This window comes from Lagopus leucura, unplaced genomic scaffold (genome assembly GCF_019238085.1).
Source record: "Lagopus leucura isolate 7727_CA_CO unplaced genomic scaffold, USGS_WTPT01 Super-Scaffold_100016, whole genome shotgun sequence".
NCBI classification, from domain to species: domain Eukaryota; kingdom Metazoa; phylum Chordata; class Aves; order Galliformes; family Phasianidae; genus Lagopus; species Lagopus leucura.
In genome coordinates, this window is record NW_024962270.1 from 15,137,921 (window position 1) to 15,161,480 (window position 23,560).

Consider the following 23,560-nt stretch of genomic DNA (forward strand, 5'->3'; position numbering starts at 1 on the left):
TCAATTCTGAAAAACAATTAACGCTTGGTTTCTGAATCAGTGGGTGATCTAGGCAGTGTTTTTTTCTGTATCAACAGGAGTAAATCTACTGGTGGGGACAGAAAACGGATTGTGGCTTCTGGACAGAAGTGGGCAAGGAAGAGTTTATTCACTGATTACGAGGAGAAGATTCCAGCAAATGGATGTTCTGGAAGGACTCAATGTGCTAATTACTATATCGGGTTGGTTCCGTGTCTAAAAGTATCTGACCTGCGTTGGGGTTGGAAGCAATTAGAGAAGAACTAGGTTATAAACTAGGTTGAGGAATTTCCTCTTACGGAAAATCACAAGATAGTTATTCGTGTTAATAGGAAAACTCTCCTGAATTTTTAACACTTACATTCTCATTTCAGATTCACAGGAGTCTCTGGGATATTTCATTACCTGTTCAATGTGTAAAATGGTTTCTGGGAGGTTATGCAGTGTTTCATCTTCTTAAAATGAACTGGTTCTCAACAAGTTATAGTCTGTTAGTCCTTTCACATGTTTGCAAACATCTAAGTGCAATTCTGTTAGAATGTAATTAAATAACCTCGTTCTGTGGCCAGTTCAATGCGTGAACACTAACAGAAGAGTGGTAGATACTGTGAAAGCGTTGGTAACAGTAAAGGGAGTAGCACCTTCAGCCTGATGGAGAGCTCGGACTTAGCCCTGCAAAGTACCTAGGCCTTTATTGCCTCCAGTTGAGAGCAGCCTTAAAAGAGTACAGAACAAAGCCAGAAGTCCAACAGGGGATGGCTGCCACTTTTCTACAGGCCAGGCTCACTGCAGTAGGTGATGGTGAGAGCTGTTTGTCCTGCATGGCCATTTCAGTGACTTGTGACGTGGTTCTCTAGACTGACCTGCGATCCCAGACTGCTGTAGATCTTACTTACAAACCAAAGCAATAGGAGGACTGAGATAAAAGATGACAAAGTAATTCTCACCCTGAAAGTCATCCAAAGGAAAACAGTTAGCTGTAAAGAAGATTGTCAGTTAATTAGAACTTTGTTACTGATTCAAAATACCCATGTCATGTCTGTATTCCTTCCTTCGCATCAGAGAGCCAGTGCCAGGCAATGTGATTATCTCTGATAATACATGCATCTACAGAGACCTCTTCTTTGGCCTGGGGGAAGGATTTTAGTCAGATATTAAAATCTTACATGAAGCGTGAGTCACAGGTGCACATGTGCCAAATGCTATGGCATTGCTTGTATACCAGTTTGCTCCTGAGGGCCAAAAACCCAGGATCCTACTGACACCAGGCTTTTCTTTTGTTCTGCTGGGCTCTTCTCTCACCATGGCAAGGCACGACAAACTGCTATACTCAGGTCACAAAACTCCAGGTGCTTTGTTTGTTGTTCTTTTTTTAATGCGGAGGAGATTTTGTGCCTCAGTGAATCGTTATGTCTTTATTCATTTTATGTGTTTATTTTCAAACCCCAGGGAAGAAGAATAAGTTGAGAGTCTATTACCTGTCATGGCTGAGAAATAAGATTCTGCGCAATGATCCAGAGGTGGAGAAGCGACAAGGCTGGGTGTCTGTGGGTGACCTGGAGGGCTGTGTACACTACAAAGTTGGTGAGGTCATTTTTTGTTCTTTCCTTGGAGAGCTGCTTAATCATCCCTTTGCATCCCATGCCACTGGTGTTTTTCTTCAGCTGTGTTTCAAAATTGCATTAGGCTGACTGCTTTTAAACCTCCTTGTTTTACATGGCAGATGCTTTGCTGCCTGTCAGTCCAGATCACATCTCTCCTTGCATATGGTGTTGTGGCTGTGTCCTGTGAAAGCTGGAAGAAGGGAATACCAGCACTGTTCAGCTCAGCCAGTGGTTTAGAAATACTGTAGTTACTTAAGACTTTAATTAGGCTGATGTTTTCCACTTCTGTGCATCTGCTTCTGTCTTGGCCCTGAGTTAGCTGCTAGTAAGCTGAAGTAATAAACTGCTAGTAAATTGTATTTGTACAGTGTCCATAGGCGGATGAGATTGGATGCCCCAGACCTCGTGTCTAGTTCTTAAGGACCTAAACATACCACTGTTTAAACTTAACCACTGGAAATGGTGCTACAGCAGTTGAAATATTGTCTTGCTTTTATTTGGCTTTCAAACAGTTCATTCTTGGAGATGAACCATCAGTATTGTGATTGTTTCTGTCTCTTAACTGTGTGAGAGGGTGTAAAGTATAGCACAAGTTTTGCTTTGAGATATGGTATATGAAAGTGGTGTTTTTATTCAAAAACAAAGATAAATGATACAAAGGAGTGCAGGAGACAGTGAGGTGGTTGATTCTCATAAATGCTTTGCTTGACATTTCTTTGCTTTTACATCTCATTAAAAGTGGTGAGGGTTAAATCCAAGAGAGAATACGTAGCAGATGTGTTGTTTCCTTTGCGGTTAGAGCTGAACACCACGTTCCACTTCAGTTGCTCGTTTTTGGGTTTGGTGTGTTTAAAAAAAAAATAGTTATTCTAAAATTAGGCAAACATTTGTGAGCTTCTGTTCTCATGTGACAAGCCAGTGTCACTGCTTTGACAAAGGCTCTGTTGCTTACCTGTTGGTGGACCTTCTTAGAGGTTCCCATCTGCTTTTACAGCCATTTGTCCTGCTAAGGAGAGGTTGGGTTGCTCTGTGTGTCGGTATGTTTTGTTCATTTGTTTTTGTTTTTCCCTTTCTCATCCTTACACTTAACAGTTCTGCTCTACGTTTGGGTCGGTGTGAACTGCTCCTGCTGCAGGCAGCAACGCACCTTAGCTCACGAGTGTAACACCTCCACCTCCTGTAAATCACTGCCACGCAGACACTGAATGCAACATGGAGAGTGCATTACAGTCACCCAGCAGACCGAACACTTGCCTCTGGCAGAGCGAAGGATACCTAAATTTTCAATGCACAATTCTTTGTTTATTCTTGATGGGCCCAACATGAGCTTAACCAACTAGGAAGAATTACTCATTTCTCGTAAAGGCTCACTCATCTCAGAAGCATGAGAGTCATTCACCCACACTAGCACATGGATTTAGCCCCATACAAGAGCAGTGAAACGAAAGTGTAGCCTGCAGAGCGTAACAAAATCATTCACCCGCAGTCACCGTTCCTCCAAAAGTAGTTTAGTCACAACCAGCATCATCAGGGTGGGCTCACATTTGGAAAATAAATTTGACTTTGCTGTAGGGTCAATACCTTTTTTTTTCTGGCTAGTGAGATAAATACATATATGAGATGCAATATGTAAATACAATTTACTATTTACAGTTTCACTGTTTATGAGGGTGGATGGTGATAGGACAAGGGGAATGGTTTTCAACTGACACAGGGGAGGTTTAGGTTGGATCTGAGGAGGAAGTTTGTCACACAGAGGGAGGTGAGGCACTGGAACAGGTTGCCCAAGCAGGCTGTGGATGCCCCATCCCTGGAGGCATTCAAGGCCAGGCTGGACGTGGCTCTGGGCAGCCTGGTCTGCTGGTTGGCGACCCTGCACACAGCAGGGGGTTGAAAGCAGATGATCACTGTGGGCCTTTCCAACCCATGATTCTGATTCTATGATTCTGAGAGATATAGGGCTTTACTAAGGGTAAATGAAGTACAGGTGTGCAGTCAGGGTTTTCACTGCTGATATTAAACACCAGTGTCCAGAATCCATTGGTTTCCCTTGATGGATAATGCCTACCTCTACCAATAGTCCATTGAAATTATTTCATTTACTGAGATGGTCTTTGATTTGAGAGTCTGTCTGATACCTAAGGAATTGTTTTTCTTGTATTACAGTAAAATATGAGAGAATCAAATTCCTTGTAATTGCTTTGAAAAGCTCAGTGGAGGTTTATGCTTGGGCTCCGAAGCCTTATCACAAATTCATGGCTTTTAAGGTAAGTGAAACTTCACTTTGGTTCAGATGTACCACCGTCTCTCATCTCCTCTTTGCTTTTTGTTGCTTTGTATAACATTTAAAGATAAAATGGATGTTCTTCTAAAGAAAATATAGCTCATTTGACATGCATTGGAGATGGCAGGCATAGAACTGTCACAGTCATGATTCTGTTAGACATGAACATCTCATTTCAGTGCTGTGCCAAGATGTTCATTTGAATTCACAAAGCTGATTCTGATTTCCCTCGGAGGAGGAGGTAATTTAACAAAAACAGCACTTAGCTTAATTTTTGACTCGTCCATTTCTAGAATCTGGATTCGTTCAAAACACAAGTGAACTATCCAACTCTCTTTGCTACTCAATGCATGGTCCTTACTTAGCTCCTTAAATATAACATGTTAGTGCAGGAAAAACAGGAGACTTTTCAGTTCTGAAAGTTCTTAAGATTGTGTACATTAATCTGTAACAAAAAGCTTTGTTGTGCTTTTTCTTCTTCCAGTCCTTCACCTCACTTCATCACAAACCGCTGTCAGTTGACCTGACGGTTGAAAATGGACAAAGATTAAAAGTGATCTATGGCTCTCTAGTAGGCTTTCACGCTATTGATGTGGACTCTGGATCTGTTTATGATCTCTACCTTCCAACACACGTAAGATACCCCAAGAAATTTCATGAATGCCTCTGCTCTTTGGGCTGTATAGTGTTGATAATCTGGTTGAGTGGTGTGCTGTATTTCAAAACACAGGGTAGGAGAATAATTCCTGTATTCCAGGCAGTGGAAATCAACTTTTCATGTGCTTTCATAATAGTGAAGTTCTGTTAAAGGGCTTTTCTTAGATTTAGAATATCTATTTTAATGGTTTAATTTCAGAAAGCCTGTTGTGTGGACTTCACTATTTTTAATCAGTTGATCCTGGAAATTAGGACTTCTTTAAAGCATGCAATACAAAATATCTCCACGAATTAGGTGACTTTCACAATCTGCAAGTGTTCTTTTCCATTGTGATAACAAGCTGATTACATTATCACAGGAACAAGCTGAAATTTGGCCTGTTTAAAAGGACTGTTGCAATGTATTTAAATCTTGACCCACTACCAGCACGTTAGCTGTGCACAGAAGAGTACCTGTACGTAGAGGAGCCAGATGCAAGTAAATTAGATGAGTATACAGGTGCACCCATATATATTTTTCCTCACCATGGAGCAAACGTGTGTTCATTTTACATCATTACCAATTTGAGCTCAGTGTGCAAGATGTGGTTTGCTTCTCAGTCATGACTTTGCAGAAATTCAGCTTCCAGACAAAATAAATTTGCTGATTTTCTTGCTGGTTAGTTGGCCATGAAATCATTCCTTTCATCCAAAGAATGCAGGATTTTCTCGTTCAATTTTCAACTCACAAGTAGGCAGGAAGGTTTATGTGCACATGCTGCATGGTGTACCTGTTTGCTTAGATGATATTGACTGCTAAAACCCAACTTCAAGTCATTCCTCTGTAGAATTGAATGTGGGGCTGTGGGGTATAAAGTTAGTGCTGGTTTTGGTTTTGTTTGTTGGGTTTTTTTTGTTATTTTTTAGCCGTTCATTTCAGTGTTTTGGGTGTCAAAAGCCACAGAAACATGGGGATTAAATCCAGAAAGCTAGCAGGTTTCCATGGCTCCAGTCTGATGGGAGAATCCCAGCCAGGGAACTCCTGTGCTTGCTTGAAAACCTCCTTGAAGTCAACAGTGCTCTGTATGGGCAGTGATAGCTAATGGCCGTTGCCTACTTGTATCCCGGGGCAGTAAGACCTCCAGCAACTCAAGAGCTTTGAGGAGATGTCAGCCCAGATCTGTGTGTTGCAGCCTGTGCTTTAGACCCTTTTATTCCACACACAACCCCCAGCCCAGGGTTTTCAAAGCAAACCAAAACCCACGCCTTCCTGGCAGGCCGCTCGCCCCGTCGCGCTGCCAAGTGACAGTTCCAGTCCCGTCACCCTGCGCTCCTGGTGGCCGCTCTCTATCTCTGAAGATGATTGTTTATAAAGTTCTCTTGGTTTATAAAGTAATTCTTCTGGCTGTTCAGAACAGTTTGCTGAATCGCCTGCTACAAGCTTGTGCTTTTTGGTGTTTAAGGGGCTTATTTGTCGTGTTAGCGGGTTGATTTAGTTCAACAATTAGAAAAACTTCCTTAGTTGTACAACCATGGAAAATTCACATCAGTTTATAAATCCAAGCATGAGGCCTGCATGCCACCCTGCAAGTTGGTTGCTAAGTGAGGTGAATAATGACTCGTCAGAAAGATCATCAGCGTAATTGCCCAAGATATGAAAGGCAAAGAAAAAAATGAAGCTTCTTAGAGACTTCAGCTTCTCAACAGGCTGCAGGTGTAATTATGTATGTGAGGAGAGAGATTTCCCAGGTGAATGTCCTGAGTATGTGGGGCAGCTTTAAGAACAGCTCCCTTCCTGCGTGCTCTTCATCCAGAAATTAGCATGTACTAAAAATATATTTTCCCTCCAGAATTTTAGACCTGAAATAAATCTGCTACTACCGTAGCTCTAACTTTTTCAGTGTTTTATTATTTCAAAGAGCATCCTGTAGAGTGGATGATTTTCTCACGGAGCTTTGTGGTGGCAGCAGACCAGACTTCAGCAGGCTGACTGCAGACACTCTTGCTTTCTGGTAGCCTCTTTTCCTGGTTCCCCACCTCTTTCTCCATCTCTTACCTGCTCCGATCGCTCATGCGAGTACCAAGGCAACGCATTAAAATTGCTCTGCGACTCTGGATACCCGTTCTAGTGTTACGGATAGTTGTTGCGGAGGCACGGAGTCAAGTGGTTGGCCTGAGTGTGTTCAGTTTGGCAAGTACAGCTTCAGTGCTTCTTTACTGTTCTTTGTGCCCTTACGGCATGTGTTAATGTGTGTGTGCTTGCAGGAAAACAGATCTTTGTGTTGCTGGCTTGTGAAAATGATGTTGAAACTCCACTCGTTTGCTTCCTATTAAAAAAAAAAATCATTGCAGTGGTTTAATTTTCTATGTAATTAACATCCTGTTTGGAGTAGTGCTTTAAAAAACAGAGTTGCTTTCTTACTGTTTTTAAGGCTCTCCTTGTTTTCTTTCAAAAATGCTTTCATAAACCCCCACCTTCACAGCTGTATGCTCAGCCATTTGTTTTCTCACCTGGGACGTGCGTCGGCTTGTGGGAGAGAGCCTGGTGCATCCAACAGCTGTTAAAATACTTGGTGTGAGTGACTCGCACTGTGTCTTGCATGCAGAACAGCATTTAAAGAAGGACCTACTGGTAGTGAAGAATGTTGGAAGTGAAGGATGTAGGGCAGCTTGTGTTTGAAAGGTCCAGGTAACTTTTCAGCTTGATGTAAATATTGTTATATTTACAGGTTTTTTGGAGATAGGGAAGTAGCATGGAAAGTGAAAGCACTGATTTCCTGTAATGTGGAAGCTTTTGTCCTTCCTCCATCTTCTGAAATAACTGAATTCAAATTTATTTTACCTTTCTTCTACTTATATGATGCAGATATTTTGTGAATGAATAAGTATTACTGTGTCTCAGAGACTCCATGAAGCCAATTAATACTGGTAAATATAAAGTAAATATTCAACAGCGATCTGTTTGCAAATGTACTGTAATATCTGAAGGAGGGAGGAGAGTAGAAAACCCATTTCAGAGGCTAACCAGCAAACTGTGCAGCTTTTCTGAGAACAGGTCTCTTTCACTTTCCATGAACTAGTTCTCTTTAGTGCTCTGCCAAGCAAGCTGGATTGATGTGATCGCTGAAACCGCGGTCTGTTTTCTGATATCAATCACATAACATATGATCCTAGATCCAGGGAACCATTCGCCCACATGCCATTATCATCCTCCCGAATACCAGCGGAATGGAACTTCTGCTCGCCTACGAAGATGAAGGCATCTACATTGATATATATGGGCATTTCACTAAGGAAACAGTTTTGCAGTGGGGAGAAATGCCAGCATCTGTAGGTACGTATGAAAAACAGCACTTGATTAAGTGTAAGATTCTGCTGCGTGAAACCTGACTTCTTTATGAGGTTCTGTCTATAGCAAAGTGGTTACATGGCACATAAAGCAACTTCTGAGTAAACCAGGTATCTGAGGAGTAAAGAGAGTTAGGTATGCGTGTGCTGAGACAGCCAGTGACTGCCGTAGGGTCTTCTGGTTTGGATCACAGTTTGTGCTCTTGTCCTACTGCTCACTGCATCATAGCTGTGCTGTGCAGCCAGGCTCTGCTGAGGCTGCAGCCTACCATAAGGTTTCACAGAGAGTCGTGTGAATCATACAGAAAGGGGCTCGTGTCACAGCCCACAGCACTTGATGTAAGAATTCACAACTGTAGAAAGGCGGGTTATTGAAAAGGTTTGTAACAGCTGTCAAACGGCCCCTTGATTTTATCGCAGGGTATTTCTAAGAGATTCTCAGTCTCTTCATTTCCAGTGACTCTGGAGGAGGAGGTTCTCGCTGTAATTGCAGCCAGGACAGCTGTTTGCTTCACCTTCCCCAGAGGGCTTCCCCTTATCAGCGTGAGGAAAAACAAGAACAACACAGGCAGATTTTTGTTTTTATTATTTGTTGCTTTTAATTTATTTTCTGGCTCGCTCCAGTTCTCCTGTATCTTAAAACAAACATACAAACAAACAATGAAGCCCGAGACATTTAGACTGTTCAAAAGCAAATTATTCGCTTGCCAGGAACTGGATGCTGTAGTGAAACACTGAGAATGTTCACTTTTCTCCTTCCAATTCTAGCTGGGTAATTTTAGCAAAAGCCCATTACAATCAGTAGAGTAACACCCTTGAGTAAATAGAAGGTTTGTCATTTGTGGAGAGTTTTCAACAGCAGTGGGAGCATGAAAGCAACCACTGGAACACAGACTGCTACAAGAGAACTGGTTGTTTTTGCACTGTTAGAATCAAACTCAGCACCAAAACTGCTTCACTTCCAGGAATGAGGCACAAAGATATAAGCTAACTCTTAGTATTACAGCATTACAGTATTTCCTTCCCTCAGATTTGCCTTTTTCTGCTTTTCAGCCTGTATCTGGAGCTGCGGGGCATAACTAAAATTCACTGTTTCTCATATGAATATCTAATAGTCGTATGAATAAATTGTATTTTACACCCACTCCGAATTAATATTAGACATCCATAAGAAATAATCAAAGAACAATTACTCAGGAAGGGGAGGAAGAGTTCTAAAGAGAAGTACTGAATATAACTGAAAGCTGCATTCAAGAATTACAGATGAATTTCATTTTGGGAAATACTTCATTAAGCCTTAACAAAAGCATCAAGCTGGTCACTGTTACTAGATAATTAGCCAAAGCATTTCAAAGAAGATACATAAGGAACAAAGGGTTTTCTTACATCCTGCTCTAGAAAGAGAGATGTTGCAAGAATGGGTGCATATATTTATGACTCCTAGTTAGAAATCTGCACTTTGTGACACTGGGCACTGGCTGCGCTCAGAGCTTTCTCCCTTCATCTGGACAGTCTGCAGGAATGCCTCAGCAGCGTAAGTCCCTCGTGCTGCTGGAAGTACTGAATCATCCAACCCACAGAGATGTGAGACAGGTTTGTCAAGCATTCTTGTGCCTGGGAGTCGCACTGCCTCCGCTTCAGTAGAAACTTCCTTGCCTTGAAGTGAAGCGTCACCACTTTGGGCCAGCTGAGCATGTGATCCTCTGTGCCAGCTCATTACTCTGAGTTCTGTCTGCATCTGCCTAGGTATGATACTCTCAGTCTCTCAGGATTGGTTACATCTTAAGAGAAGGAGTGCTGTTTGGGCACTCTACACACTTTCATGCTGCCATTTGTCTTCTATCACTACGATAACCATCTGCACAGAAAGCCGTCAGTACAAAATCACCCAGACACTTACAGTTCTGGGGCAGTCCTACAGATAGTGGTTGGAGCAAACATTTCTGGAGGTAGTACCCTGTCTGATGAATTCTGCTGTATCAGGAGTCTTGCATGTGAATTGTTGGAGAGACTGCCACCAGCAGAGGGGAAAGCATCCCATCTGGGGACAGGTAGATAGGATGGGTGCAATAAAACATCCTACTGAGACAGGAGAGGGTGAGTTCAAGGCAGGGCTTAAGATGGTAAGGTTAGGAGAGCTGAGCAAACAGATGGCTCCTTGTCCACTTCTTAGTTTAATTATTTTGAACTAAAATGTCTGCAGTTGGCTCAGTGCATCTTAACTACTAAATAGATAAATAAAAACCCCATATTATAACTGAGCGATTTGGGGCAGGGAAACTAAATATAGTTGCTCCCACAATTTTCCAATTGGGACCTCTATGACCTATCTGTTAATAACAAATTGGAGATAGGAAACTCAAATCCACTGGGGAATTAAAATTGTGTAAGTAATCTATCCACCTTTAATCTGAAAGACATTTCGTATATGTGGGGCTAAATATAAATAGGGCTGCTGTGTTTTTTTCTATAAAACAAGATTTAAAAAGGGTTGAAGAAACATGAAGTTAATAAGATTTGGGAGCACCTTCTGCCCTTTTGTGTGAATAATGAATTATTCACAGCACGTCTTGGAGGGCTGGCACAAAACCAGGTACTCCAAAAGAGTGGGGAACCCACAGAGGTTCTGATTTCCTTTGCTGGGTACATATTAAAAGCAAGAAGGACTTTGTGTGGAGAAACTATGCTACCAAATGCTGGTTGTAGTACTGTATCAGTGCTGTATCGATTATCCTTAGCAGAAGTTGAAATACTCAGAAAATACCTGCTTCTGGCTGAACGATTTTTGTTGCTCAGATCTCCTGCCCAGTTTTTCCAGCAGACGGCACGCAAACAAGCAGCCCTTCACCCTGCCCACATTTCTGGCTTTTCCCAAAGAGGAAGGACTTAACAGAAGTCATGGTTTCATAGAGCACATGGGGTTTGACTGAAGGGTCAAAGAATGACTCATTAGAAGTAAAGAAGGACTCAGTTTTAAGATCTGTATGGTCTGTAATAGCTGCTGTCTTTCACTGTCAGCAAAGTCACTGGCCATACTGCTTGTAAAAGTTCATGCCCAGCTGCATACTTGCCTGAAGCAATTTTCTCTAACATGTACAGAAAAGCAAAATTCAGACAGGTTTTTTTTTGCACTGAATTTCACATATGCATATGCTGACTCTCCAAAACTGAAGCCAGTACATCATTGTTCTCCATAAAAAGGAATGTGATACAATGACGTAGGCATACCAAAATGGGTCAGAATCTTTTAATTCATATTCAGTTTGTTCACTTCAAACTTCTTGGCTTATTTGGAATCAGTTACCTGGGGAATTTTAGGAGTCTCCATCACCAGAGGCTTTTAAGGTTTTTAAGGTGAGACAAACAACTATCAGAAGTGATGCCAGTGTGGTGCAGAGACGGGTGGAAGAGAAGGTGCAGTAGGTCCTTTCCTGCCCTATTTCTGTAACACTAATCAGAAAATCCTGACTTCCTGTTATTTTGCTAAAAGCTGGCCTGGTTTTGCTCTCGTGCACAGATAAATTGATAAGAACTGCTTAGGGCGGTGAGTCACATTCAGTGCATTAGATCAGAAGAGGGATTTTTGAAGGGAAAAAAACAAAACTGAAAAGCTACAGAAGGCAAGTAAGGTTCTAGCAGTACTTGGGCTGGCTCTGTGATACAAAGGGCACTTCTCAGACTGCTGTGCTGCTGATGTGAGAGCAAGAGATCGCTAGCTCACGTCAGCAGCACTTCATAGAAGCTAATGGCTTCAATATGGCTCAGTTATTTCTCTCACCTTTTCTGCCTCCCTCAACCATTTTCCCTTGAAGCAGTCACTTCCATGAGCGGGGGCTCTCTAAGCCTAATGCTTCACACACAGTGTAAACAGGAAGCACCAAGTAGGTGGTCTTGCCCCAGTTTTAGAGCAATCTTAATGCTTTCACGATGTTAAGAGACTGATTCTGATCCCACTTCCCTAAACTGAGTTTATGGTGTGTATTCTTTGATCTCCAGGGAGTAATGCTGGGATAGATGTCGTAACAAAAAGCACAGCTCGGGCACCACTGCTGGTCTTTGGCATGCATGGTAACATGAGTGAGGCAGGGGACACTCTGGCATTGCTCCAGAAGTGTAAGCAGTGTTGGCACACTGCTCTGAACTGGTACACACCTTTTCTGCCGAGCTATCCAAAGGACATGAGCGGTTCACTCTGCCTAGCATTGCTGGAAACCAGTACAGTCTTGCACTGTAATATAAACATGCTTCAGTTTTAACAGCTGGAAGCAGAGAATATTTTGATATAAAGCTTGTTGAGGTGGAAAGTGGACTCAAAATAACTATTCCAAACTTGCTTATAGGATAGCAGTTTTGTTCCGGAATAAGTAGACTTTAGTCTGAGTATCTGACCTGCTGGCAATCGATTCCACGTGACACACTTGTATTTTAGGGTAAGTGCTCTCACGTGGGAAGAATGTCCAGACTCAGCACTGAATTTTGAATTCACAATCTGCTGCCCTCCAAATTAATTTCCATGTATACCCTAGCCCTTATGTGTGGACAGCCCCACAGATGGTATAGCGAGGTCTTTCTGTTGGCATGTATGTCTTCAGATGAGAAAAAGCCTGCTTGATTCTGCCATAGGAATGAGTGACCCAGTCATCCAAGGCCTTCTATTTTGGATGACCTAGAGGTTGTAGCATAGGCTGACTAAGCTGTTACTGAGAGCTGCAAGGATGATTTCAAGTTGACATCTGCCAGGGGCATTGATACAGCTGATACAGACACAGGGTACTGACAACCTGAGTGCAGATTTCACAAAGTAGAAAAGATAAGAAGGAGAATTACGAGTGGATTAGGCCTTTGACGTTGGATGTACATACTAAGCTGTGCAGCCACAGAATATCTTCATGCTGTATATAAACAATTGGATATATACAATTGTTTACACCTCCCTTAATGTCCCACCCTCCCGAATCATAGCCAAACTGTGTGTGTGTCTGCTGTATCTAAAAGCTAAGTTTGAAAATGTTAACGCAGTGTCAGTGGTTGCAAAAAACAGCAGATGTATTATATTGTATCATCTTTACTTTTATGGTCTAAGCCTACTTTATTGCAAGGCTTTAAGAAACAGACATTGCTTGCATTAAAAATGTAGGACAGGCAGGCACTGAAGCTAAAAAACCAGTCAGTTGCACACATTCCAACTAGACCATTTCAGAGTGCCACAAATCTCAGACTAATAAGAAGACAATTCATAGCTGAGCAAGAATAATTTCTGAGTGTTGGCTATCTAGAGCATAAATAATGTGTTTTGTACCGTGGAAGCCAGTACATACAATAGTCAGAGGTCTTCCGTTGAAACGGTGCCTAATTTGAGATTTGTGTTGTTAACTCCTTCAGTGCTATCCTGATTTCTCATCTAACTGCCATATTCAAAGGGAATAACACAGTGTGCTTCTACAGTGCAGTATCTTCAAAGCAAATGATGGGAAGACAGTAGCTAAAAGGCACCAAATAATGGCACCTTATGCCTGCAGGGAGCTGTTGGAGAGGAGGGCCACAAAGATGATCAGGGGACTGGAGCACCTCCCCTGCGAAGACAGGCTGAGGGAGCTGGGCTTGTTCAGCCTGGAGAAAAGAAGGCTGCGGGGTGACCTGATTGCAGCCTGCAGTACCTAAAGGGAGCCTACAAACAGGAGGGGAATCAACTCTTGGAAAGGGTAGATAACTGCAGGACAAGGGAAATGGTTTGAAGTTGAGGGAGGGAAGATTGAGGTTGGATGTCAGGGGGAAGTTCTGTGCTGTGAGAGTGGTGAGGTGCTGGAACAGCTGCCCATAGAGGCTGTGATGCCCCATCCATCCCTGGAGGTGTTCAAGGCCAGGTTGGATGGGGCCCTGGGCAGCCTGGGCTGCTGTGAAATGTGGAGGTTGGTGGCCCTGCATGTGGCGGGGGGGTTGGAGCTTCGTGATCCTTGAGGTCCCTTCCAACCCGGGCCATTCTGTGATTCTGTGATTCGATAGTCCCAGATTTGAAAGTATTTAGGTTTCAGACTACCTCAAACTCAGTAGTTCACATGTACATACCTAATACATACCTAACTTCCTCATGCACGGGTACAGAAAGATAACTGAATTTTTTCTTGGACGTGTGCTGTGAAAGGATGAGATACAAAATGAGCACAGGTTGCAGCAAGAGAAATTCCAGTTAGGTATTAGGAAGACATGTTTAACCACCAATGTCACAAAGCACTGCAAGAAGGGCACAGAGGGCTTGTGAAATAAATACCCTTCAAAACATGACTGGACAAGATCCTCAGTAACCTTGTCTAGTTTAGCCCTGCTCTGAATGGGAAGTTGCACAAGATACCCTTCACAGCTTTCTCCCCACGTTTTGTGATTCTAAAATATATAATGATGCATACTTTAGGTAAATGTAGAGTCCAAAATAAGTCTGAGAAACTGAAATTCAGTTGCCCTTCCCAAGAGATTTTGTGTAAACTTAAAAATCATCCATAATATCCATAACATAAAAATCATCAAAAATTGTTATCAAACAGCAATGTTTCAGAACCGTATTGATATAAACAAGGCAAGAATCAGTTTTTCAGCTGTTAAGTAGCTAATTTTCACAGCCTGTAGCACTCATTTCTCAAATCTGCAGTACAAAAAAAAAAAGTTTGTAAGAAAAAGAAAGAAAGGTTCCAGCCTCTTGAGTGAACTGAAGGGGAGGGGTTACCTGGAGCACTGTGCTCACTCTTCTATAGAGGAGTTAAAACAAAGGGCAGTAGTACAGCTAGAGTGGAGACATCAGAAATACAAAGAAATAGAATTACAGCAACGGGAAAACTAATTAAAAAAAAAAAAGCTTACCATTGGAAAACTTCAAAATTCTGTCCAGAATTGCTTTTCAAACACAAATGTGCCAGCATCCCCAGGGAGAGGCTTCCCTGCTGCACCCTCAGCAGCTCCGGCTTTACAGCACCGCTGCTCGTCTCCTTTCAAGCTCTGCATTGTAAGCTAGGATTTAGCCCTTCAAAACATATCAGCAAAGTCTTTGTGCACGAATCCCTTTTTTGAAGCTAGTGCTGTATTCCAGCTGTAGACTGAGCTCTCACGAGTGACTGTAGCTGTGTTTGGGCTGCTGTTCTGTAAAAAATTCTCCCATGGGTTAGAAATAGTACACAGGAATTAGTAATCACAAATAGTAACAAGCAAGTATATTGTTGGCATTTTTTAACTTACCAAATCCGTTTCTTTTCTTCCTATAGCTTACCTTCAATCTAATCAGGTCATGGGCTGGGGAGAGAAGGCGATTGAACTGCGCTCTGTGGAAACAGGGAATCTGGAAGGAGTATTTATGCACAAGAAAGCGCAGAAGCTAAAATTTCTGTGTGAAAGAAATGACAAGGTACTGAGATGACTGCGGTGTGTTGGTCGAAACAAAAACAAGTAATAATAAGACTAAGACCATTCAGTGTTTTAACTGCATATTTACGTCGGTTATTTCTCACCTTAACACGTGTGGACATGTGAGCCCACAAAGCAGTCTCTGGGGATATTCCACACGTGGACACAGCCCTGCTTTATCCAGAGGTGTTACGACTGCTTTCCACATAGTTTTCACTGATTCTGAAGGCAACAGCAAATACGGACAGTTCAAACTGGGCAGACTTGGGCAAAGCAAGTGCAGTGGGCAGCCTGGGAGCCAGCACTGGTAATGCCCAAAGCCAGGACTGCCCTCCTGTGCTGCTGAAATGGCATACGTGCAGAGCAGCCAGCAGTGTCCAAACAGACTGACACACCACCAACAAAACAAAGCCACAGAACACTCTCTGATACTGCAGGCACTAGAATATGTATGGATAATCAAGTAGCATTTCTTGCATGTGGTATTACAGTGCTTGATAAATACTATCTGAAACCTATTTAGAAAAACTAGTCCCCCAAATTGCTTAGCTTCTTTTAACCCGTGTTCTTGTGATTTTCCAAGTAGAAATATACCATATATTGCTGGCTGTAGCACAAGTTTCATTTTTAGGAGTTCCTCATGGAATCAACATTGAGTTGTGATTTCTACATCCTTACACTTGAGACTCTGGTGTTCTCTCAGATTTCCTGTATGGGTAAAAACATTGTTGTAAATGTAATCTGGCAGTAACCTCCCTTTTTTTTCCCTCCCTTTCTAGGTGTTCTTTGCATCTGTACAATCAGGAGGCAGCAGTCAAATTTACTTTATGACTCTTGGTCAAAATGTACTATTCAACTGGTAAATCGCATCAGAATGAAGGATGCTTTGAAGTTCCCTGTAGCTAGCTGTGTAAAATGCTTGGAGGTAATACGTATGAATTTGCACTTTTTACCTACAAAAATCTTGTCATTGTTATCAAAATTCATATTCTTGCAGTTTGGAAAGAGTTCTATTTTCCTGTCAAAATCTTGTAAACACATTTAGCTCGTCTTCTCAAACACGTCGCAAGCAAAGACTGTATTCATAGTGTTAGGAGAGAGCAAGTTTAATGAAGAATGTATCCAATATAACAAGCTCCTGTACTCTGGTGAGTGCACAGTTTCTTTTATTACAGATAATCTAATGTTATCATCTCTCTTTTTTAGACAGCCACATCTCTATATACAAAAACACAGGTTGGATGGCAAATCAGAATCTGTTTTGAATTGGTTTTTAGCTTGTTATGTATTTTAAGCAAGTCGTTATTGCTTCATGAAGACTTGCTTGTCTGAGTCATCAGTGAAAGAGCAGATCTTCATGAAGGGGCCTGATGCAGTTCAGGGTGCAGAGGGCTCGTGTCCTGTGGCCGAGAATGGGTGTTTTTTCCTGCAGCTGTAGAGGCAGCTGCCTGCAGCCTCGTGCCCTGCGTGGTGGATCTTACAAAAGGCAGGGAGCAGACTTTGTGTTTCTCTCAGGGCTGGAAGCCTGAGCCAATAGACACAGTTACTGTAGAACGTATTTGTAAAAACAGTCTAAATAGAAGTTTGTCTTAATCATATATGCAGTACGGAGCAGAACTTGGAACTTTTACTCAACCAAGGGCCCCACACTTGTGGGAGTTGATTTAAAGGCACTACCTGTGTACATAAGCCACAGGATTAGGCACCATCTTTTCTTCCTTGCTTGCTCTTTTAGCAACAAGTCTTCATGTATTTGTATGTAAATATAATCTTTCCAAAATGGACATTAACAAATGTATTCTGAATATAGTTATGAAAATATCCAAAGAGTTAATCTATTATAAATAGAAAATATAAATAATTTCAGGTGCTTTCTATGCTAATTGCATCAAAATAAAGCTGCATCCGCTAGCGTTATCAGTGCCAGTGTTTCTGCATAAACTTTGTTCTCAGGGGCATGTAACTTGGCCATAAAACTACGCAGAGGTTCTGTGATGAAGGCGTAGGGTTTGATGCAGTCATCATTTAGCTCATTTTTGGATATGCTTTGAGAGTGTAAAGCATCAAATGTAACACGAAAGAGCTTATTCAAGACATACAGTATGGGTGACGCTGTAGGCAAAAGTGGAATTGATAGCTACAGTGTTTGGAAGCAGGCATTTTATTACTTGAAATAGGTGATACTGAAAGGTGCGGGGAAAGCGTATTGGAGTATCTCTGGTGTCTACCTCAAGGATGATGATACACAATTTACTAAGGGGAGAAGTGAAGTTGTTAAAACTGGTAGCCCTTTTTTTACAGCGTGTCAAGCTAAGGCAGTGTCAGCAGTTGTTTGTGACTGACCGGTGCTCAGAGCGCGGCCGTCAGCTCCAGCACTGCTGTCCTTGTACAGAACTGCAGCGCAGAATCAAAGCAGCGAGTCCTCGGCCCTTCCCGCAGTGGCTGTTGTGCTGCTGCAGGCAGATCAGAGATGCCTGCACCACTGCTAGTCCGTGTTCTTTGGTTATGCGGAAGCCTGCACTTTCCGAAGTTGTCAACCTAGCCCTTCCCATGAGCACTAGCTTATCTCGAAACGTAAAGTGGTTTTTATGAAGTATTTTCCTCTGCAGTGTTTTAACTTAGAGAAGCCTAAGCCTTGCTAGAGTACACGTGCAGTTAAAGTAAACTTAAATGCGGGCAAGTAATCTGCTTGTGTGCACTTAAAATCCAAGCAGTGGGCAAAGCTGCATGAAACAGGTCTCTGTCTCTGATATTCCTACCTGGTGTCTGTGTCAGGGCCGTGTTTTTTACCTGGCTCTTTGCTACTGAGCACTGCGTTTATTTTGATCAATTTTTACCAAAAACAAACAAACAACAGCGAGAGAACAGAAACAAAGATGAAAGTTACAGGGAAAAGGAAAAAAAAATTACAATCAATCAGAAATATGATTTACTTGCTTTTACTTCCAATAAAAAGTCTAAGAAACTGTGAAGAAAGAACACCTTTCATTTCCTACCCAGTGGGTGTGCAAAACTTGCTTGCAAAACTGCTCTTGCCGTAAGCAATCAGTGACCCAGGCTGCTCGACAGTATTTTAAAGTGTGCTTATCACAGCAGCCTCCGCATTACATGGCAGGCATATCAATTACTCCCCTCCTCCCACGTTGGTGCCAACAGGTAAGGAGCAGATCTTCTTGGTGCTTGGCCCTTGTTTGAAAGGATTTAGCAGAGAACAATGGAAATTTAGGCCATCCTGCACCAAGGGGCTAAAGAAGCAAAATGCCATCAAACTTGTTTAATATTACTGTAACAGCGAAGTGTGACAGTAAGAGGATACTGTGTGAAAATGTTTAGCTCCACACCAGCAAATAAACAAAGTGAGCTTAAGAGAAGGAAGCTGTGCTAATGCATTAAGATTTGAATCTCTCATTCTGCTTCCGTTAGTCCTTTTCTTTTGAGCTGATTCAAGTCAGTGGATTGGACTTTCACTTTTCACTTTGCATGTAAAAACACTGAATTATTGAGTTTACAACCACCTGTAAATATGGAAAAAATCAGGACCTTAGAGGTGAATGCTTATAACGGATTTAGAAGCAGTATTCCGAATAATAATGGCAGTTGGGAGTAACAAGAACGTGGTATTTGCTCTTTATCAGGGAAAAAATTAGAGTGGGTGAGGATGAGAAAGAGCCCAGAGATGTTGAAAAGAGTGTGTAAGTGAGAGTGTAAGTGGCTGAAGAGGAGGGAGAAGCTGAAGAAAATGAACAGGAGTAGCCAGAGGGAGGCAGTGGATGTCTGGACCAGGGTATTGCTGTGGGAGGAATGAGAGGTTATGAAATGTTACAGAAAGTAACCAAAGTATCTGGAATGGCTGGGTGGTCTGAACACTGAATGGCAGCGATCTGAGTGACTGCAGCTTAAAGCGAAAGTTCAAAGGCTCAAGATAAAAAAATTCCAGAGCCCCAAGGTTTTCCTGGCATAAATTTAACTATGCAAAATGCATATCAAATTTTGTTTCATTTTGTGAGGAGTTTCTTTAGCTATTTCCACTAACTTTTGATACCAAGGAGGGAACTGCTGAACTAAGTATGGTTTTCCAGCAATGTCTCTTCGACCCAACGCTCCAGGGACAGAAGGGCAGAACATTACAGCTTCATATCAGTATTCCATTGGTACATGCAGTATTCTAATGGCAGGTGGTGCTCCTACCATTGCGTTTGCCCTAACGAGTCTGCACTAATACTGCATCAAGATAGCAGTACTGTATGTGCCTGCTTTAATTTGAAGAGCAATGAACTCTGTTCTACAGCCTGAACCTTGGCATACGACTTCAAAAGCAGGGAACAACGCAAGCTGTGTACTGTACATCATGTATGTGGGTTTTTTATTGTTCCCTAATGTAAAACCGAAACTAATAAAAAACTGCTTTGAAAATCAAAACTATCATTGGTCTTGTTAGATTCTGTTACATTGGCATAAGCTATTGCAGAAGTCATAGAAAGTGTTGGTTTGTTTTCCAAATCCCACGAGTATGGCTATTTCTGCCTGTATCTGCCCATAGACATGAAATAATACACATCCTTGGAGGGGGTAAAGATATTGAGGAGACAGTGAGAGTTCAGACTGCACAGAATGTGAGTAAGAGTGAGAGCCAGCACTGTGCTGTGAGTTTCTGTGCTCCTGCCTTCCTCTCGCACAAATGCCCAGTGGAACTGGAGAGACACAGCAGCTTGCAGACACCTGGCACTGCAAGAACTGGTTCTGTGTTCCTGTATCAGCCTGAGGGCCTGGTTAGTCCATTCTTTTTCTTAGGCATGCTCACAGAGTCTTCATTGCAGCACATGAAGTGTACTGCTGTATCTGAGCCGTGAGCACATCGTAGCTCTATCACTTCAGAGTGAGAATTAGGAAATTTTCCATTTATGCCAGCGTTGGTGTTGGAAAGGGTAAGGGCAGAAGGGGAGATTTCTCCAGAATGTTTATGATGGAGATGAGTGTCGTTCATCCATGTTCCGTCTCCTCCATGCTAGCAGAGCACGCTGCCTCCAGCATTCAGTATATGGAATGGACTCTGTATTCTAAGTTTAACCATGGTTGCTTGCTTGAGCACTGAGCTTAGTTTACCCAGTGTTCGTAGCACCAGAAGTTCTTTCTGAGCTTCAGTCATACAGTGCACCAGGATTCTTCCACACCAGTAACTCCAAATGAGTTTCCCTCCCCAGCACAAGAAACATCAGGCTTCAGTTCTAGTGCTGTTCTGCCCGAACAAGTGCTTCCCTCTGCTATTTGATTTCCTACTCCCAGATCAAAAATGATTGCAGTACGAACAGGGAAGCAATTCTGGAATTCCTCCTTTGCCTGCACCAATAACTCTGCTATAAAGGAACTGCAGTGATTCATTTATGCATTGTTCGTAGATTTGGAGATGTCACTAATATTGAAGAAAAACATCTTGAAATAAGGGTTATGGTGTTGTTTTTTTTTTTTCCTGGAACAACTGTGAAAAACCATGTAGTTCTCAGCCCCAGATATGCATAAAGACTTTCAGGTGCTGACCCAAGCATCAAATGTTTCAGAGGTGTGGCTGTGGTTTCCATCTTCCACATCAATTACCAGACTTTCCCCTCCCCCTTAGCTGACATTGTTCTAAGATGGTTCTGTGTACTAAGGGCAGTATTTGTCTGGTTCGTGTTAGTTTTTACAAAAAGATGAACAAATTTCTCCCTTCACAAAAACAGACAGATAATCAAGCAGTCTTTCGTCTAAAAAAGTTTCAGGAACAAGAACTTGAAAAGTAGTCAGCAAACTGCTCTTTGTAACTTCTACCATTACTGTGAAAATAGCAGCTCTTTTGCCATTCCTATTAACACTTCCGCATTTTTGCCTAGTTATAAATGTACAAATAAATGCTGACATGTACTCACTCTGGGCTGTTGTAAAAGATGACCTCCCTGAGTCCTGGCAGGCACGCTGCCCCAGCCTGAAGGGCCTGCTCCTAAGTTTCCCAGCTGCTCCCGCTCTAGGCTTGGTGTGCACACCCCAGCCAGAAGCCAGTACTAAAGGTAGTGTGAGAAAGGAAACCCAAACTGATCACATCTGAACAAGTGACACCTGCTAGAGGTCTGCAGGCAAACTGGACAAAATGCCCAGGGATGTCAGATGACAGTAATATAATCAGAGCAAATATAGGTAATCCCAACTCTAACCTGCAAGGATTAGGTTTGGGAGTTGGGTTACCCTGCCCAGTCAAGCAGTAAAAAGATTTTTGTCTCCTCTGGATCCATGTACTAAGCAGATCCCTATGGCAGGTGCTACAAGAAATGACAAAGGGACCTCCATTGAAAAAAAATCTGCCCTCTTTCTCCTCCGCTAATGCTCAATGGCATGAACCGACTGACGTGCAGGTAGGAGTGGTGAGCCAGAGTCTGGGGAGTACTGTCATCTCATCCTACCCTTACACAGGAATATGCTGTGGTAAATGCTAATGAAATGAAAAGCAAACTGGGCCCAACTCTGGCCCTTGTCTGTGAGGCAAATCATTACAATTCAATTTATTTGCAACAAACTAATATTATTCATGATCCTCTCCTGCTCCCCACCCAGGTGTTCCAGGGCAATACTGCTACAAAAACTGTTTGCAAGCTGCTAGAAACTGAGCACACAGGAGCAAGTTCCAGACTCCATCCATATACTGATTCAGGTGACACAGCTTCTGGCGTAAAAGCAAATCATGGAAGAGGTGCACACTGGATTCTAAAACAACTCTCTGACATCAGTAGAAAAGACCAGGCCTTTTCTTGACCTTTCTTAAGGTAGCAGTCAAGATTGAGTTAATAGCGGAGTTACTTAGTGCCCTTCTCCTAAGTCTGCATCCTTTGTTTCATGCTGTGCATGCTGCAAGGTGCTGCACAGAAACAGTATCAGTGTCCAAAAGCAATCCTGAGAAGGTCATCAGGTTCTGTTAAACAAAATTACCAACCATTTATTTAGAATCTGTGGGGAAGGGAAGGCATTAGCAGGCACTAATAACAGACAAACAAAAGAGAGGAAATTCCTCTCCCTGGAAAGAAACACCCTGCCTTAAGAACCCTTCAAACCTATTGTGACTGCTCATATTAGAACTGTGCTGATAAACATGTATCCATGTTGAATATAAAGGCATAGATAAAATAATTTCTGTGACAAGATAACACTTCTGCAAATAAAGTTATGCAAGCCTAGGGTTTGGAGGTTGTGTCTCATACTATTAAACCAAAATATCTTCTCTCGTATGCTCTGTACTTTGTACAGCCAGGCAGTGACGCAACTACACAGCAACAGTGCAAACTGCCCAGCATCCAACAGCCTGTAAGCTCCTTTCTGCTACTTGTTGCTACTGGAGCTCACCCAAAATGACATTGTAATTTTATTTTATACTAGAAAGTACTTTGTTACAAGCTACCGCACTGTTTTGGAATTCATTTTTTTCTCCAAAGACCATCATAAAACTGGATTACAACCTCAGTGTCAGGTCTAGACAGCTGGATTTAAGTGAAACACGAGCAGTGCAGTGAGTTCACGGCCCACCAGCAGAACAATCTGCCTGCTGGTCATCTGCTGCTTTACTGAGCTGCTCCTCAAACGCACAGGGCTGATTAAAGGGCAAGAGCACGTCTTCTGGGCAATCACCTCAAAAGTTATGTATTATTTAATCGTTCCTGATTATTGCACAGATTGGGTTAACAAAAGGAGCTAAGAGGTAGCGATGAAAAGCACTGGAAAGGCTGCTTTTTGTCAGAGCGCTCTGTGACAAGCAACTGCGTTCTGCAGTGAACTCGGCGATCCGGTGCAGCAGATAATTTACTTCTAAACCCGCAGCATCCCTTCGCGTGCTTTTCATTTCTGTATTAAACGCAGTGCTAGCTGGACCTCTGCTGGCGAGAAAGAAGGAAAGAAAGCAGGACGGAGTCAGCGCAGCAAGGAGCCGTCACCGATCTCACGCCGCACCGCCGCTCGGCGCCGTCAGCCGCAGCCACACAGCCGCAGGTGCAGCGCTGCCCGCGGACGCGTCCCTCAAGGCCGGAGCCGCGCTCGGGGCGCGATGGCGGGAAAGGCGCCCTCACGCCGCCCTCTCACCGCCCCCCGGCCGAGCAAGCCCGGGCAGGCCCCGCGCCGCCGCTTTCCCGCCGTACCTCCCCCGGCGACCGTTAGCGGCGTCGCATGGCAAGCGGCGCGCGCGCGCAGAGCCCCGCCCCGCCCGCCCGCGCCATGGCGGCGCCGCGGCTCCGCCGCTGACGGGAGCGGGCCGAGCCCGCCGCCGCCT

General features: G+C 43.0%; 2 protein-coding genes across 5 annotated transcripts in view; both read left to right on the top strand.

Moving 5' to 3' along the window:
- Nucleotides 1-19,698, top strand: part of NRK (Nik related kinase) — a 96,505-nt gene extending 76,807 nt beyond the window's left edge. For all 4 annotated transcript variants that reach the window (XM_042876728.1, XM_042876729.1, XM_042876730.1 and 1 more), the window contains 7 exons: nt 78-221; nt 1,468-1,602; nt 3,789-3,889; nt 4,391-4,540; nt 7,717-7,876; nt 15,141-15,280; nt 16,059-19,698. In XM_042876728.1, coding sequence (XP_042732662.1) covers nt 78-221; nt 1,468-1,602; nt 3,789-3,889; nt 4,391-4,540; nt 7,717-7,876; nt 15,141-15,280; nt 16,059-16,142 — 914 coding nt within the window. In that variant the 3' untranslated portion in view covers nt 16,143-19,698. The remainder of the gene's footprint in view (nt 1-77; nt 222-1,467; nt 1,603-3,788; nt 3,890-4,390; nt 4,541-7,716; nt 7,877-15,140; nt 15,281-16,058) is intronic.
- A 1,474-nt stretch (nt 19,699-21,172) lies between these two features.
- RADX (RPA1 related single stranded DNA binding protein, X-linked) overlaps nt 21,173-23,560 on the top strand; it is a 26,338-nt gene continuing 23,950 nt past the window's right edge. Inside the window, exons 1-2 of the mRNA XM_042876786.1 lie at nt 21,173-21,320; nt 23,116-23,283. Coding sequence (XP_042732720.1) covers nt 21,173-21,320; nt 23,116-23,283 — 316 coding nt within the window. The remainder of the gene's footprint in view (nt 21,321-23,115; nt 23,284-23,560) is intronic.